A 16073-nucleotide genomic window follows, 5' to 3' on the forward strand; every position below is an offset into this window, starting at 1 on the left:
AAGGTGAAATATTTTTTTACTCAAGTTGGCTTGGCCAGGTCTCCCTTTCAAATCTGCCATGTTGCAGTACTTAACCCTCCAGAGGAGCAGGAATAGCGTTTCTCAGAAATACTCTTGAAAAAATAAATCAAGCAACATGAGATATAATAAGAACTGTGTGTGTGTGTGTGTGTGTGTGTGTGTGTGTGTGTGTGTGTGTGAGCATGTTTGCATGTGCGTGTGCCCGCTGCGTGTGTGTGTATGTGTACGGGGGAGTTAGGGTTAGTAGGGGGGACGAAGCCCTACAGCTATCCCAGCTATGAGCAAACATTAGTGTGCAATTAACACTGTCACTGGTTATTATAGGAGAACACATAAAACACATGTGGCAGATATGGCCGAGAAGACTGTGTGGTTGACTACTTTTTCTTAAAGATTCATCGGAGAGAAAAAGAAGGCGAATCCTCTGAGCATTTGTAAGTTGTCGGTGTAGCCCGTACGGGATATGCTTCTGTCAGCCTACACACAGGAGAACACGTGCAGGTGGTTAGACTTCACAACTGAGGGTGCCATGTCTATGACTTGGAGTGGGTGCCTGTGAGTACAGGCAGTTTTGAGAATATCCCTGGCTGTTCACACATGCTAGAGCTCTCCTTAAGGCCTTGGCGTAGCAATATGTAGGCAGGAACCAGCTCTGTTTTCACCCATGTTGCTGTTTTGACAATGCTTGCAAACGAAATACTCAAATGAAATTAATTTGATTGTCTTTCTGAACTAACATAATTTTAAAGTATAGTCTGAAAAATAGACTACTTGCATTAAGAAGAGTTCCCTTTCTATAACTATGTTCACTTCAGTTCTCTTCAATGTATGCAATGCATACTATAGTACAATCGCAGAGAAGTCTTTCAGGTTTGACTGCCTACAATTCTGATAAAACCGTCTCATCCGGAGTACCTTTTGAGCAAAGATTTGCTGTTGAAATGGATATAGCCTCTGCAATAAAAAAAATAAGTTGTCTGTGTAATGACATTTCCAGAAAGCTTTTGCTCCTGTGAGAAAAGATAGAGAATGCTCTCTACAATGTTCACATTCAATTGTGCCTGCTCACATCTCTAAAATTACTCTCTATCTCTGTGTCGGGAACCCGACCCGCAGTGCAATCCATCCGGAGTCTGGCGTTAAACCCATTAGGGCAAGGAACTGTCCGCATCCAACGCCATTCAGCAAACTAATGGAGGAAGAGGGCTTTGGATGGCCACTCTCCTATACCACTGTCAGGACCCCCACCCCACAAAACCAACCATCCATTGTCCCCTGTCAGGCCCACCCAGCCAGATTCATTCAAATCAAAACAGATCAACTTAAGGAGATTGTTTTATTAGCTCTATGATAAGTTTTTTAAGACTTGGGACCAGCCATCTCACCAATGCTTAATCTCCATCCGCCTGTCAGCGCGCATTGAAAATCTGATTATGGATTATAAGATTGTCTCGAGGCCTACATTAAAGGGCTTTATATCCATTGATGGAGGGAGGAGGTGAGGACATGTAATACTTCAGATCTGTTTCATCAAGAAAGGCATCATTAGGGAAGTGTTATTTTTCTCCCTATGCGCCATTTGGTTCTGTTTAGCGTTATTAGATGTGCCTTGTGTGTGTGTGAGTGTGTGTTTGTGTCTGTGTGTGTGTGTCTGTGTCTGTGTCTGTGTGTGTGTGTGGGGGGGGGGGGGGGGGGGGGGGGAGAATGACAGAGAGAGAGGGAGAGAAAGAGAGGGAGAGAAGGACAGAGAGAGAGTCTTGTGTACTTTCAGGCATGGAAGTACATACAGTGTAGTTTACAGGCATGACAGCTCAAAATCTTAAATGTCACTGATGTTCTTTAGTGTGTTTTGTGTCCTTGAGCTTATGTTTTAGAGTTTCTCATGACACTTCCTATCCTTGTTTGATAGAAGGTGTCATTTTGAGAACTTGAACCTTGAACATACTACTAAGAGATACCAAAGTCTTTACATAATGTTTCTCAATACATTTCATTTATAATTCTGAATAATAAAATACCCAAAGGGAGGGGAAGACACTTAAAAAGACAAGAGCATCAATACAAGAGCATCAATACTACTAGTCTTAATTACATTAACTTTCTCGGAAAATATTTCTCCACAGTTTCTATCTCGTATAAATCTGAATAAATAAAGTAATGAATATAAAATATTTTCTTTAACTCTATAACTCTAAATAAACAGATACACACAGCCACATACGCTGGCATTACAGTAAAAATTGTTATTACTAATGACAATTGTAACAATTCATTCTACAAAAAAACGTCCTCTCTGGCTTGCTCTCTGCGCATCACGTGAGTGCGGTGCTTATAGTGCACTTAAAGCTATGCCTGACATTCCAGTAGTAAAACTCTTCCCAACGTGACTACAACGAATAAGTCACTGTAGCTATTTCGACTTTTTCAAAATAACACACATGACACAATCCAATCAAAGTGATGCTACACCTATGACAACACGGGTACTTGAATACAGAAGATGCTTATCCCAAACGGTGCGTATTACGCGTATAATACCACAGCGATCCGCGTTTTATGTGCTGATTCAAGACCAAAACAAAGCTTGAGCGCAAGACCAGAGTTGGCAGGAGGGGTGCAGCTGGGTGATTGTAGAGCAACGGACGTCAAATTCTAAGGATGGATATCTGGCTTAGAACCAAACACTGACTCTCCCAGTGCTACCGCCGGTAATGTCCTTAACGAAATACATGGTCTTTACCAAATGCGCCTCCAAATAACAGTCTGCCTCCCCAAGAGTGAGCGAAAACCCGGATTGCAGCAGAATATTTCCTTGTTACCAGCCGTAACAGGAGTCTACAACGACTTCTTAAGCAAAGGACTACTGATGGAATAACCTGTAACGATTCGTTGGTTTATGCCGGAAAACCCCTCACAACCTCCGTTTTTGTCACTCGATTCCTTAAAAAACTAAAATAAGGAATGTTTGGATTAAAGACACGAAAGCTGTTTGGTGTTCTCTCGGTACCGGTCATTGTGGCAGTGATGTGCTACGCACAGAGGTGAGTATTTATGATAAACGGGTGTGCGTGGAAGGTCTTGATGTTGTGAGGAAATTGGAGTAACCCTCTTTTTTCTTCACTTTCAGCGCAAACGAACCCGGGAATATGTCTTTTGTCAAAGAAACGGTGGATAAACTCCTAAAAGGATACGACATTCGCCTTCGCCCAGACTTTGGAGGTATGTAGCCCTTAGACACATTTTGAGGGTACCTTTCATGCTGTCATTACTTTATGAAACTCGAAAAACGTTTATTTCCCACGCTGCTAGACATTGAATGTAAATGTATTCAAAATGTACATGTCATGTTTATTTTAGGAGCGCCAGTGGCAGTTGGAATGAGTATAGACGTGGCGAATATAGACATGGTGTCTGAAGTCAATATGGTAAGTCTACCTCCACCTCCTTAGTACTGTTCATTATTTATCACACCCATCTGCTGTTATGTTTGCTAGTTGTAGATATTGTTAAAGACCCATTTGTGAACCAACTGATGCGTTGGTGTCCGCTCATGAATAACGGACTGTTACATGGAACATTTAATTACCGTGTTCCTCAGATGGCGCACTGGAAGGAAAACAAGATGATTGACAGGTACTGGAGGGCCTGCGGTGTCCTTGTCACCTTTTTGTTAGCTCGGATTATTTTGGTTGGCTTGCCACGAAGTATTATCGAGGTGTGAAAAATGTTTATCTTTAGACACAGTGCAGTGATGTCCTTTGTTTTTTGTTTAGTTTAGATAATGTAGGGATACTGAATTTCATGGCATTGTTGTAATCGTACAATATACAACTTGGAGTGTTAATTTACTGAAGAAACATGGCATTTAAAATTGATTTAATTGATTTAATTTTGCTCAAATGGAACTCAAGCACAATTTCCATATTACCAACATTTTAGCTTGGTTGGGTTTTGCAGATGGCAAACCTGTTTCTCAGCTGAACCCCTATCTATCTAAATAGGGTTGAAGGTCAGGGCTTTTGTGTGCACCGTAGCTAGAATGACCTCAGGACGGACTTGCATGCATACACACTAAATTGGCACCATCCATCTTAATTCTGAAATGTGCTTGCTGACTGGGCAGGGTGGTGGCTGCCATGTTTCCTGGGAGAAACAGCCATTCATCTGGACAAGAATTTATTGTGGATGCTTCCCTGGAATATGAGTTAAACACCATGGGGGAACAGAGCTCGGGGGATACAAGACCATTGGGATGTGACAAAACGCAACGTTGTCCATTTGTTCATGGTGACCTTTTGTGTCATTTCGTAACTGACTGGGCTGACATACTCACCTTACACATAGATGAGCTCCAGCGTCACCTTTGTTTTTCCTTCACTGGTGAGATGATGTTCATATAAGAAGGAAGCTTCATAACTAGAGATGCACAGAGATGCACTATGGCATTACCTTATCATCTCAGTCCATTTCATTCTCATTAGTGTCTTTGTTCGAGCACACCTGACAGCCCAGGATTCTAATTACCCCATACCTGGTCTCTCCTGTCAAAAACATATGAGACCACTGACTGTGTCTGAATTACTGTAGCTAACAGACACAGCACCAAGCAGATGGGACACAGAGCACAGGGCAACCCTTTCACCCGGGCATCAACACCCCCCCCCCCCCCCCCCCCCCCCCCAGGGCTCTGCAGTGGGTCAGGCTCATGTGCACTGGAGTTAAGAAAATGAACCATAATAGATTAGGCAGACTAAACACCTAGCCAATAGCTCAGTCTTTAACATATTAGGGATGGGCAGTATCATAGCCAATGTTAAACGCAGTCATGGAAATGGATGTCACAAGGTTTTAAAAGTAAAGCTTTGTTTTAGAATAGGTAAAGTAGCTGGCTATATGTTCTGAGCACAAACATAGGTTGTTAGTCGTAAAGAAAAAATGTTTCAGTTAGTCTGTATTCAAATACTAAACGTTTAAGATTGAGCAAAGAAACTGGAAGCATTCTCTCCCACTAGTTGTTGTGCATGTACGGCACACTTAAGGGTGGGTTAAGCCAAGTCTGATGGAGGAGGTCAACAAATTCTGCCACCATTACCTCAGTGACAGTCTTAACGGTCAGCGTTTTGAAAACAGGATGGGAGTATGCTATGGGGGAATGAAACAGGGACTAGATTACAATGAAATTCTGAAAGTAAAAGTAAGATGGATAGAGAGAGAGAGAGAGAGAGAGAGAGAGAACATACTTATTGTTCGACCACTGAAATATACTGAGCATGTCTACTTATTTATCCATGCTTTGGAAAGAAATACACAGTGCTGTAAGTGTGGATGTGAGAGAAAAGAGTGGATACGGTCTACAGAGGTGTATCAAAGTGTGTCGAAGTCAAGTCATGTCAGATTTGAAGTGAGGGTGATCTTGGATTTTAAAGAAGTAAGATTTTCTGATGGAAAGATACAAATAACATATACTTTTAGAGATATTAGAAAAGGGAAAAACTTGGAGTCTTCGCATGTACATTCACCATAAAAGTATGGCAGTGTGAGAAACTTTCAATGTGCCTGGCCGAGTCTCTGGCTCTGTCCATGGTGCTGAAACCGTGTTGGTCCCTAATACGCTGCTCAAAACATTCAGTCTGAATTCAGTCAAAATTCAGTCTTTACTCAGATATTCTTCTTTGGCATAAAATTGATGTATTGATCGATGTATTTTTTGCTATATTAGCTGCATGAATTTTTAACTGCGGTCCCATATGTTATCAGGCACATTCATAATTAATAATTACCAATGTGAATGTTATTTGGACCATAAAGTCAACCCAATCCCTCCACTGAAACAGTTACTGATGTCTGAAGGAATGTACAGACCTTTTTTACGCAGTGTGTTAATCTTGCAACTTAAACCTGTTACACTAACCCAGACAGGTAAAAGTGGAAGCCTGATAGGGCTTAGGGGCTGCGAGGTGAGGTGTTCACTCTTCGGCATAGGTGTCTTTTTTCAATAGTGGATTATCTCTCATGGGTGCCGCAAATTAGGATTACTCTACACTCCTCCTGTATTGTAAACAACAGTGATCCTTGTGAGGGGGTGTGGCGGCAGGGTGCTGACAGAGAGAGAGAGAGAAAAAGAGAAAGAGAAAGAGAGAGAGAGAGAGAGAGAGAAATGCACTGGGTGGTGGGTTGGCTCTGAGGAGGAACCTCCCCACACACAGGGATTACCGCACGCGGTGTGATTACCATTCTGAGAGGCAGATTAGCGTGTGCCAGAGAGACAGAAATAGAGGGGAGAGAGCATGTAATAGCGCTAATGTTAGGGCTGGAGAACAGTGCTGCCCACCACTAAGCTGCCCACCACTGAGCTGCAAGCTAGCTGGGCTTCCCCTTAACCCCTATGAGACTGCAGGACTCTTGGTTTCCCCTTAACCCCTCTGAGATCACAGGACTCTTGGCTTCTCCTGAAACGCCGTCAGATCACAGGACTCTTGGCTTCCCCTTAACCCCTATGAGACTGCAGGACTCTTGGTGTCCCCTTAACCCCTCTGAGATCACAGGACTCTTGGCTTCTCCTGAAACGCCGTGAGATCACAGGGCGCTTAACCAAGTCAGGTCACTCACCCTCCTGTGTTGTACAACTGAAGTTTGAATGAAGTAGAATATAGTTTAGAGTTAGACGGTCCCAGTTTAGACTTCCCAGTTTACATTAAGTCTCCCAATTGTAAATAATATGTAAACACCATATCAATAAATCTTATTTCACATTAATAACCATAACTCTAGATGACCCCAAAGCTTAGTCCCAAATTCATCTTGTAATAACATGTGTTCTTATATGGCAACGACAGTACGAGTCTCTGATTGGCTAATGGGTAGTCATGCCAGCCGCATATTGCCCTCCTCGCCGGTCTGATATGGATCCGTATTGCCCACTGACTTCATCTTCAAAATGAGCGATATTGATAGACATCAACAGCCATGAGGAAATTCAGAAGCAGCGAACATTTGTTATTGAAAGTGATGATGAAGACTAGAAACTATAGTTTGAATCATTTGTGTTGTTACTTTACTGTAAATTAAAGCCATTTTAGATGAGCCGTGTTGTCCCTTTTCTATTGATCATTGTAACTTGAATTTAGCAAGTAATTGGTTGCTACGCAAAACCTGAAACACATTGTGTCGTGAGACGAGAGCTGAACAACAACATGTTGGTACCACTTTACAATAAGACTCCATTATAAATGGTTTATAAATGGTTTATAAACAGGTTATAAATTAGGTTGTAAACCCTTTGTAAGTTATTAATAAGCCCTTAAAAATTAGTTATAAACACAGTTTTTATATGTCGATGCGGGCTCACTATTTGGGAAGATCCCCATCTTGGCAACCCACTGTCTATTCTATAACTTGCTCTACTAGCCCAATTGCACACTCCCTGCCATTCTTGTATCTGTTACTAGAGATTAAACCCCAGGAGGGGGGGGGGGGTCCACAACGTGCCCCCCCCCCCCCAAAAAAAAAAAAAACTTTACAATAAAGCTGCATTTTGCCAGTTATACATGTTTGTAACTGATTACTAGATGGTGATGTGTTTCACACTTTACAATAAGGCTCCGTTTTGCCAGTTATAAATGTTAGTAGCTGATTAATAAAGTGTGATTTGTTGTGTAATGAGTAGTAAGCAGTAGCTTGATCTTGGATGGATGGATAATTTATTAATCCAGACGGAAATTTTAGGACATCCAGTAGCATCCAGACACAACATCCACAAATCACATCCACATAGGGAGAACACGTTCAAAAGGAGTGGGAACGGAACGCCCCCCCCCCCCCCCATATAGGCAAGATATAAAACTCAAGCTCCCTATTTGCCATGGACGCGCTGGTCTGTGACGATCTGACCTATGGCGTCACGTCACTAGCTAACAAAGAAAGCACAATTAAAAAAAAACCAGATATGACCATAGTGTGCATCCCATGTAATTCAAATTCAATTTGAACGATCAAGTTACTGCCTACTTCTCATTACACAACAAATCACCCTCTATTAATCAGTTACTAACATTTATAACTGGCAAAACGGAGCCTTATTTTAAAGTGTGAAACACATCATCATCTAGTTATCAGTTACAAACATTTATAACTGACAAAATGGAGCTTTATTGTAACGTTGTGAGACCCCCCGTCCTGGGGTTTAATCTCCAGTAACAGATACAAGATACAAGAATGGCAGGGAGTGTGCAATTGGGCTAGTTATAGGATAGACAGTGGGTTGCCAAGATGGGGATCTTCCAAAATAGTGAGCCTGCATCGATGTATAAAAACTGTGTTTATAACTTATTTATAAGGGCTTATTAATAATAATAATATTTATAATGGAGTCTTATTGTAAAGTGGTACCCAATTTACTAACCTCGACTGTTCGGTCATGCCGGGAAATATCAAACTTCGGCTTTGACGTATTAACCTCACTATCGCTCGGCCGATACGTTAAAGCCTCAGTCTGATATTTCCCAGCCGGCCTCACTCTCGGTTAGTAAGTAGTAACTATTGCTATTGCTTACACACCAATATCATTTGGACATTAATATGAAGTGGATTTCACCATTTGATCATTGGATCACATTTGTGTTTAGGCTAGATAAAAATAAAGCATAATAACAACACTGGAAAAGAATGGGCAGGCTCTCAGTTTTAACTGTTTAAATGGCAGGTTTGAGTCAGTTCACACAGCCTTATGTTGTGTTTATTTTTTGTAATTCATTTCAAAAGGAAGTAATTTCAAAGTTTAGTTTTGCATCCTCCAATGATGCACAAGCTTTCACTCCTGAGTGTCACAACAGTGAGAATAAATAGGTTTGCTATTGTTACAGTGCCTCGGGCCTAGACACTCAAGTTCCTTGCCAGAATTGTGTCTCAGCATACTGAAGTCTTGGTTTATGGGTTTAAATGTTACCGGAACAGGCCTAATAGATTTTCCTCGAAAACTCTATGTGTACCCGGACTTTCTTCTGAGAATGTTTAATGTGCCAATCAATTTTACAGGCGACTCTGTGGACGTTGTGTGACTGTGTGACGATAGGCTCATCCGTCAGTACCCTTCTCCAATGCGTTCCATAACTACATTTCAGTTCTTGTGACTGAGACTTTAATACTTCCTGGTCATTAGACTGCCTGAGTTTCTTGTGGATGTACGAGCGTGATTGTGTGAACATTGTTAATTTATTATGTACTAAACCTGTCCTTTTGGACTTCTATGGATAACTTCTCACAATAGAAATGCTTGAGAGTAACACACGGAAAGCAGAGCTGTTCGGTTCATTTGAATACAAGGCTTCTCGAGCACTCACCAAAGGTTCATATAATTGAACTTGAGAGCACAAAAGCCTCTAAAAATTTCAATTATTCAGTCTGGCGCTTGGTCCCTGGTTGGTTTTAAAAGGTATTTGTTCTTTAACATTTCCACTTGATTGTCGTTCTCACTTTTTTGCAGTGCTTTCACTATGCTTTAATGGGGGGGGGGGGTCTGTGGGATGCTGGATCCAGAGGTGCTCACAAGTTCCTTTGCACACCTCAGCCTTGTGGAACTACAAAAAGCTCTGGAACAATAGAAGTGATGCTAGTCACAAAAGTGTAGTTCCAGCCTTCTTGGACCTACTCAGGTCCACTAAGGCCTTTCACATTGGTACTCAAGAATGCATCGTGCTTTCAGAGGAAATGCTCTGAGCTGTGTACACTTAGAAACAGAGAGTCGTAGAAGTGACATTCTGATTCCCAGCATGGGCTTGTTTCATACTGAGCGTGGCACAGGAAGGAAATTAACCCATGGAGTTCTCAATGCTGCGTTTAGTTTGATTTCCGATTATTCCATGACTGTAAAATACAGGAGAAAAATAGACTCATAGACTGAGTGAAGTGTTCAATGGTATCCATAGTACTAACGGTCAGCGGAGGTACACCCAGCAAAGTAGTACGTTGTGACCATGGAGGAACCCTGCCTTCGTTCTTTTTTTATTCGTCCTATTTTTTTTTCATTTCTCTTTGTGTTGTAGAAGGGGCTCCAAATATGGCGTTTTGCTAGTACCTCCCGAGACAGGTGGCGGCCAATCCCGATCACTTCTATGTGTATAAATAGCCTGCTGTCATGGCGATGGAACACTCAGAAAGGCTCGAGGTGGCTAATGTGCCCAGGTCGTCTTCAGGAGTAGCGTAGCGGTGCTGTCTCACAGGCCAGGCAGCGTAGTAGTCCCTGACGGTCACGGAGGAGCACTTTGTCAAGTGCCAGTATGCTCACCTGCTGGTGCCATACCCAGCTCTGTGCGAGGCAATCATGATAAGTAGTCTGTTAAGTCTGGGTCAGAATTTTAGATCACCTTTTAAAGTAGAGAAGCTAACAGTAAGGATGCCACTAAAGATTCATCAAGAAAAATGCCAGAAAGATTGACTGATTGAATAGTTATATTTAGTAACAGTAGAAATGTACTGTATGTTATATTTCTGTCCATTACAATATCATATCCGATGGTGTGTTTGCAGTGTGCTACTTAGAACTGGATGTTACTTGTAAGAGTAATTTAGACTTAAGGAATTCAATAATAGGACATAGGAATAAAATAATTAATGAATAAACTAATCCCTTTGAGAACTTGAGTGTTAATCAAGTAAGTCCCTGAATGCCAAACACATGCTGGATCCATATGCTCCTGCGGCGATCAGGTGCTCTTATTTTGACAGCAGCCAAATATAAATGGATATTGAGGTTTAAAACACCATGTGATATTTAAGTCATGCTATTTGTTCACGGTTTATAGCCTAGGTGCAGGTAGAATCTATAGGTTTCAACAGAGTTACGAAATTAACACTTATACGTTATTCTGAATCCTACTCCAATTTCTTATACATAATCAAACCATCACCATCAAACAATCACCATTAAAGCCCCAGTATGCAACAATTATACTTCAGGATTAGGGTTAGGATAAGTGGTTTAACCTTAAAATAACAGCTAAAAAAAAATTGGGGAGCTACAATGACTTTCAATATGGAGAATCGCCTCCGTGCCTTTGCCATACCAGGGTCCATAGGCATATAACTGCGTTCTGTAGTTTTGCCTGCTGCAGCCCTGCACCCTGACTTGTTTACGTTCTGCGGAACTAGAAAGTAGCTTATTTCGCCGTCTTGCTTTGTCTTGTGTTGCACTTGGTTCATGTTTGACTGTGTAAGGACAGTCGTTGAGTAACTAGTTTGTTTTAGCTGCTAGCATACCGTTAGCGAATAGCTATTGATCCGTTGTGCTGCTTTAACAGATATTCAGGGACTACATTGTACTGTGGATTTGAGATTACTACCAAACACTGTCTTCAAAGTAAGGGTTGTGTAGTGAAGCAAATCCTTATTTTTTGTATTACTCTGTGTGTAGATTGATCCCATTAAACAAAACCATGTTGGAAACGCTTCTACCTCTCCGCCTAACCCTTTTGGAACTGGGTTGATCCAGACTTTGGGCTAGTGGACCCTCCAGGCTAGAGGACACACCAGCACAAGTACACGTTCTACTTTGGACGTAGTGCAGCAAGACCTTTTACGGCAGAGATAGTATCTCACACACACACTCTGAATTTTATCTCTGCATTTTACCCATCCAGGGCAGTGATACACACAGTGAAGCACACTAACCCGGAGCAGTGATTGGGGTTAGATGCTTTGCTCAAAGATGTGGGCATGGGAGAGCAGTGCTCTACCATTTCCCCCGCCCACATCTTTCCAACTGGTCCGGGATTGAACCAGCCAACCTCCGGTTACCAGCCCGAAACCCTAACCAGTAGGCCACTGTATGAATGACTCTTCCCAGTGATACTCATATGAGAAAGCTTTTCCACACTTCAGCTGGATGGCGTCATTTTCTGTAATTCTTCAGAAATGTTTCTTACACGACTTCGCAAAAACAACGTAAGAGAAACGCTTCCGCTGCATTCCCGCACGCTTGAAAATGTGTTCATAAGCAGCCGAAGTCTTCTCAGCTGTGTTCCTTCCGATTAGTTTCTTAGATTGATGCGCGTTCTTGTGAAAGTGGATTTGCATACATACACGCCCCGTCAGCGCCCCGCCAGGGCACGCAGCCATTAACCAAGTGTGCTGTCGGATTTTCCCAAATCCACACGAAAGCAACTCGTAACAGGTGTTTATTAATAAGATGGAGATATTTTCTTACGTTGAACTTCCGAAGTCCGTAAAACACATTTAAGAAGTCACTTTAAAAAAAAAAAAATCGAAAAATGGCTACCATAAGTGTGAAGACTGGTCACGAGTAGGAGTATAAATTGCAGTCAGTGCTGTCAGGCAAAAGAGCCACCATAGGCGTGAAGACTGGCGTGCAGTAACAGTTCTTAGAGGTTGGGTCTAGTGTTTATTTTTTTTTTCACTTACATTTGCAGTGTTCGTTTACAATCACATTCAGTCATTTAGCAGACGCTTCGTCCAAAGTGAAACGTAATTGTTAATGATACAAATATTCTCGTATTTATTATTATTATAATATAATTAGTTTAATCCGAGGATGTCTGTAGAGTTGACGTGAACGCAATCACCAACGGGTTCTCACAAATTCAACCGTTAACCCTTTTAACACAGAGTTTTTTCAAATGTCATTCCTCAACGCGATTCCTCAAATAACCACCAGATGGCCTGTGGAATTGCATTTGAGAAGATTCCAGCAGAGTTACGACTGCTATTTCGCGTTCTGAAAGTCGTCTGAAGTTCAGAAGAAAGCAGAGAAGAAAAAACTATGGAGAATGGCAAATGTTTTCCTAAATCCACCGAAGTGGAGTTCCTTCTGAAATCCTTCTGAAAGTGTTCCCACTGCTGTCGAGAATGAGGCCCATTGTCTCTGGACTGGGCTGGAGCCCGGAGGAGTGCAAGATGCTTTTCCCTCTTGCTGAAGTTCAGAGGGATTTGAAATGCATGCTGTGTGTGTGTGGCCTGATGGGAATAAGAACGTAATGCATGCTCGAGAGAACACAAGCCCCATACAAAAGACTACTGAGCGGCAGCTCAGCGTGTTTTACTCACTAAACAGTTAGAGTATGTGCCTATCCTTGTTCAACAGTACTTTTGTGTTTGTATGTGTGTGTGTGTGTGTTGTGTGGCAGTGCAGCAACGCGTGTAGCATCGCTTCCCTTGCAACATGAGCTCAGGAAAAGTCAATGGGAACACACTGACCTGTGGCAAATGAGTTCTGCCATGCTATGAACACACACCAGGTTGACACACCTACTCATGAAGGCTGATAAACAGGAAGTGTAGAAAAGTGAGAGAGCCGTTGTGAGGGAGAGAGAAAGAGGGAGAAAGAGAAAACAACTTACTAAAAATTCAGAACACCTGCAGTTTTACAGCTGTAGTCTTCTCCTAAAAAGCCCTTAAGTGATATTCGTTATGTCTTTAGGTATTACAGGTTGCCTGGATGCTAGTGATGTTTAACACAATGATTACACACTTATTAATTTGTAATTATGGAGGAGTGAGTCGTAATTAGCAGCTTTTGGTAGCAGCATTTAGTGTTAGCCATTGCAGTAGTTTGATGGCATTTGTATGTGTGCAAGGCTTTTCTATTTCTCCACTGATGACAGAATACTTCTCGCACTGCTTTTTCAACCTCCACCAGGGATTGGGAAATGGGCTTGAAGTGCTTTTGGATTCATAATAGTTCACCGGCCACATTGATCACACTTAAACAGCACTCAAAGTTATTTTCATACTCGCCTTCCTTTTCTAGTCTGTGCAGAGAGGACTGCATGGAGTCCATGAATCATCTGAATGTTGCATGGGATGGGGGGGTGGGGGGGGGGGATACCTGTGCTGATACTGGTTTGTTATTATTGATTAAAGATTATAGAAAAGCTATGCTCTAGTCTTGCTGCAACAATGACATAGAAAGGCATTGACACATAATCAGACACTTACACGTAAATTGACGAACATGCAGACACACATAGACATCTACAAATACCCAACCCCACCCCACACACACACACACACACACACACACAGACGACACACATGTGTTGACACTACTGTTGCCAGTGCCACTTTGTAGGGTCATGGGTCGCATGAAGCCCTCGAGGCAGGTCCTTGATTATGAAATCCCATCAGAGGTGGCTGAAGGTAGCCTGGATACCAACCCGAACCCCGCCCACAAAATGTTTGGTCAGGGAGATTTGGTCTGGCTTTGTGCATATTGGGTGCAATATCAGTTTTCAGCAAAACAATCTGACCAATGAAATTGTCAGAGCGGGCTTTATACGATGATGGACAGATGATCAACCAACGCTTGTGTTGAATTAACCGGTAGATTTGAAATATTACCAAGATGGCGGCGTCTCGGCCTGTTAGTGGGAAATATTTTATGTGAATTAAGCTATCTACACGACTTTTTAAAAGTTTACATTGACTCGGTTAGTTGTGTATGTGCAACACGAATGTTGCAGAGTATTGTTTGTCTTAATAAAGCTCTCTAGACCATTATTGTAAGGTTATTGCTAAAGCTTAGACCAAAAATCCATTGAAACACATAGTAGCTAGCTAGCCTCACTGCTAATAAGTATAACGGGAGCAAGCATATCTCACAGATATTGATGGTGCATTCATTTTGAAAGAGGAACAGAGAAACGCGATTAAGGCATTTGTCAATTGAAAAGATGTTTTTGCCGTCCTTCCTACGGGATCAGGTAAGAGTTTAATGTATCAGATGGTAATACTACGTTGCTCTGATTGGTTCTAGGTATCCAATTCAGCAAAGAGGCATTTTCTTTCCTGGTTCGTTGAAACACGCCCCATAATCACAGCCCAATGGGTCAGGATCAGACTCATATTCTGACTAGAATTATGAGTATGACATCGTCAGGCTAGGCTGAAGGTGGCCTGCCATAGAATCAGTTTGAAGGGAAAATGCAGCAGTGTTTTAAAAGAAAATGGAGCCTAGCTTTGTTAAATGAATTAATTGTAATCCATATCAGATGGGGCTCGCTGACTATACAACCCTGCCTGCTAAAACCTTGGTAAATTACACTGTCAGAAAGTACCATTAGAAAGTAAATTATTTTCCATAAATCTGCTGCATTTGTGCCCAATCGGCATCCTTTGACTCTTCTGTGGGCTTGCAGAAAAGTCGACACTATGCACTTTGCTTGTATGGGATATTAAGAGTATGTTTTAGCACATGCTTTTGACAGGCCAATTTTCATGTGTCATTTAACCCAACAATAAATACTAGGGGTGTGAAATGTGTTTATGAAATATTAAAATGGGATTGACACTCGCCGGCACTAACTCTTAAAATGCGGACCTCCCCACGTCCCTGTGAATCCCAGAATTCACACCAGCAGGATGGTTTCGTCACATAATACCGTCAGGAACCATCACAGTCACTCCACTGTGCATAAATATCTACACTCTTTTTCTGAATCGCTGCTTATTTGATTCACTCTTGTCATAAAGCTAATTGAAGAGCCCATATTAAAGTAAATATATCATCGAAGATGAGTGCAACTTTAAGGCCCCGTGCTGTGCGGGTAATGAAACTACATGGTCATTAGGTGTGGCATTACTCTGATGAGACACGTGTGTGCTGAGCGAGGGAAGCTCGGTATGATTTCTTAAAGAAATTGAAAACCAAAGCAAGAATCCTTTAAAACTTGTGTGCACTCTTCTTCAGATTGATTGCGTCATCTGTTTGTTAATGTTTCATTTTTTTCATTAATATATATTCTTCCCTGGTCTTCTGGCTATGTCAGGCTGTTTAGTGAGGATTAGACAGGATGCGTTTGTCACTTGTAAAGCGAAAAGAGGCTGTTTGTTAACGGCATGTGGCAACGCAGCGCTACAGATGCTCTGGCATTGATAAATCCGGCGGATATGGCACCCTCACTCACCCTCTCTCCCTCGCTCGCTCGCTCCACGCTGAACCAGCCATTTCCCCTCAGCAAGTCACTAGAGGCCCATGCTGAAACAAATTGATTCGGCTTGATTGCTGTTTTTTTTTTTGCTTTTCCATCCAAAGTATGCTCCAA

At 42.0% G+C, this 16073-nt stretch overlaps 1 protein-coding gene across 2 annotated transcripts in view; it reads left to right on the plus strand.

The window, feature by feature from the left end:
• gabrb3 (gamma-aminobutyric acid type A receptor subunit beta3) overlaps positions 1-16073 on the plus strand; it is a gene marked incomplete at both ends in the record, with an annotated part of 92652 nt that overhangs the window by 37760 nt on the left and 38819 nt on the right. Inside the window, 3 exons of one of the 2 annotated variants that reach the window (XM_080832481.1) lie at positions 3010-3062; positions 3149-3240; positions 3379-3446. In XM_080832481.1, the coding sequence (XP_080688607.1) occupies positions 3046-3062; positions 3149-3240; positions 3379-3446 (177 nt within the window). Of the gene's footprint in view, positions 1-3009; positions 3063-3148; positions 3241-3378; positions 3447-16073 lie in introns of those variants that run through there. The other variant, XM_080832480.1, reaches the window with a different exon arrangement.

Source organism: Sprattus sprattus (genome assembly GCF_963457725.1).
Source record: "Sprattus sprattus genome assembly, chromosome: 2".
NCBI lineage: Eukaryota > Metazoa > Chordata > Actinopteri > Clupeiformes > Clupeidae > Sprattus > Sprattus sprattus.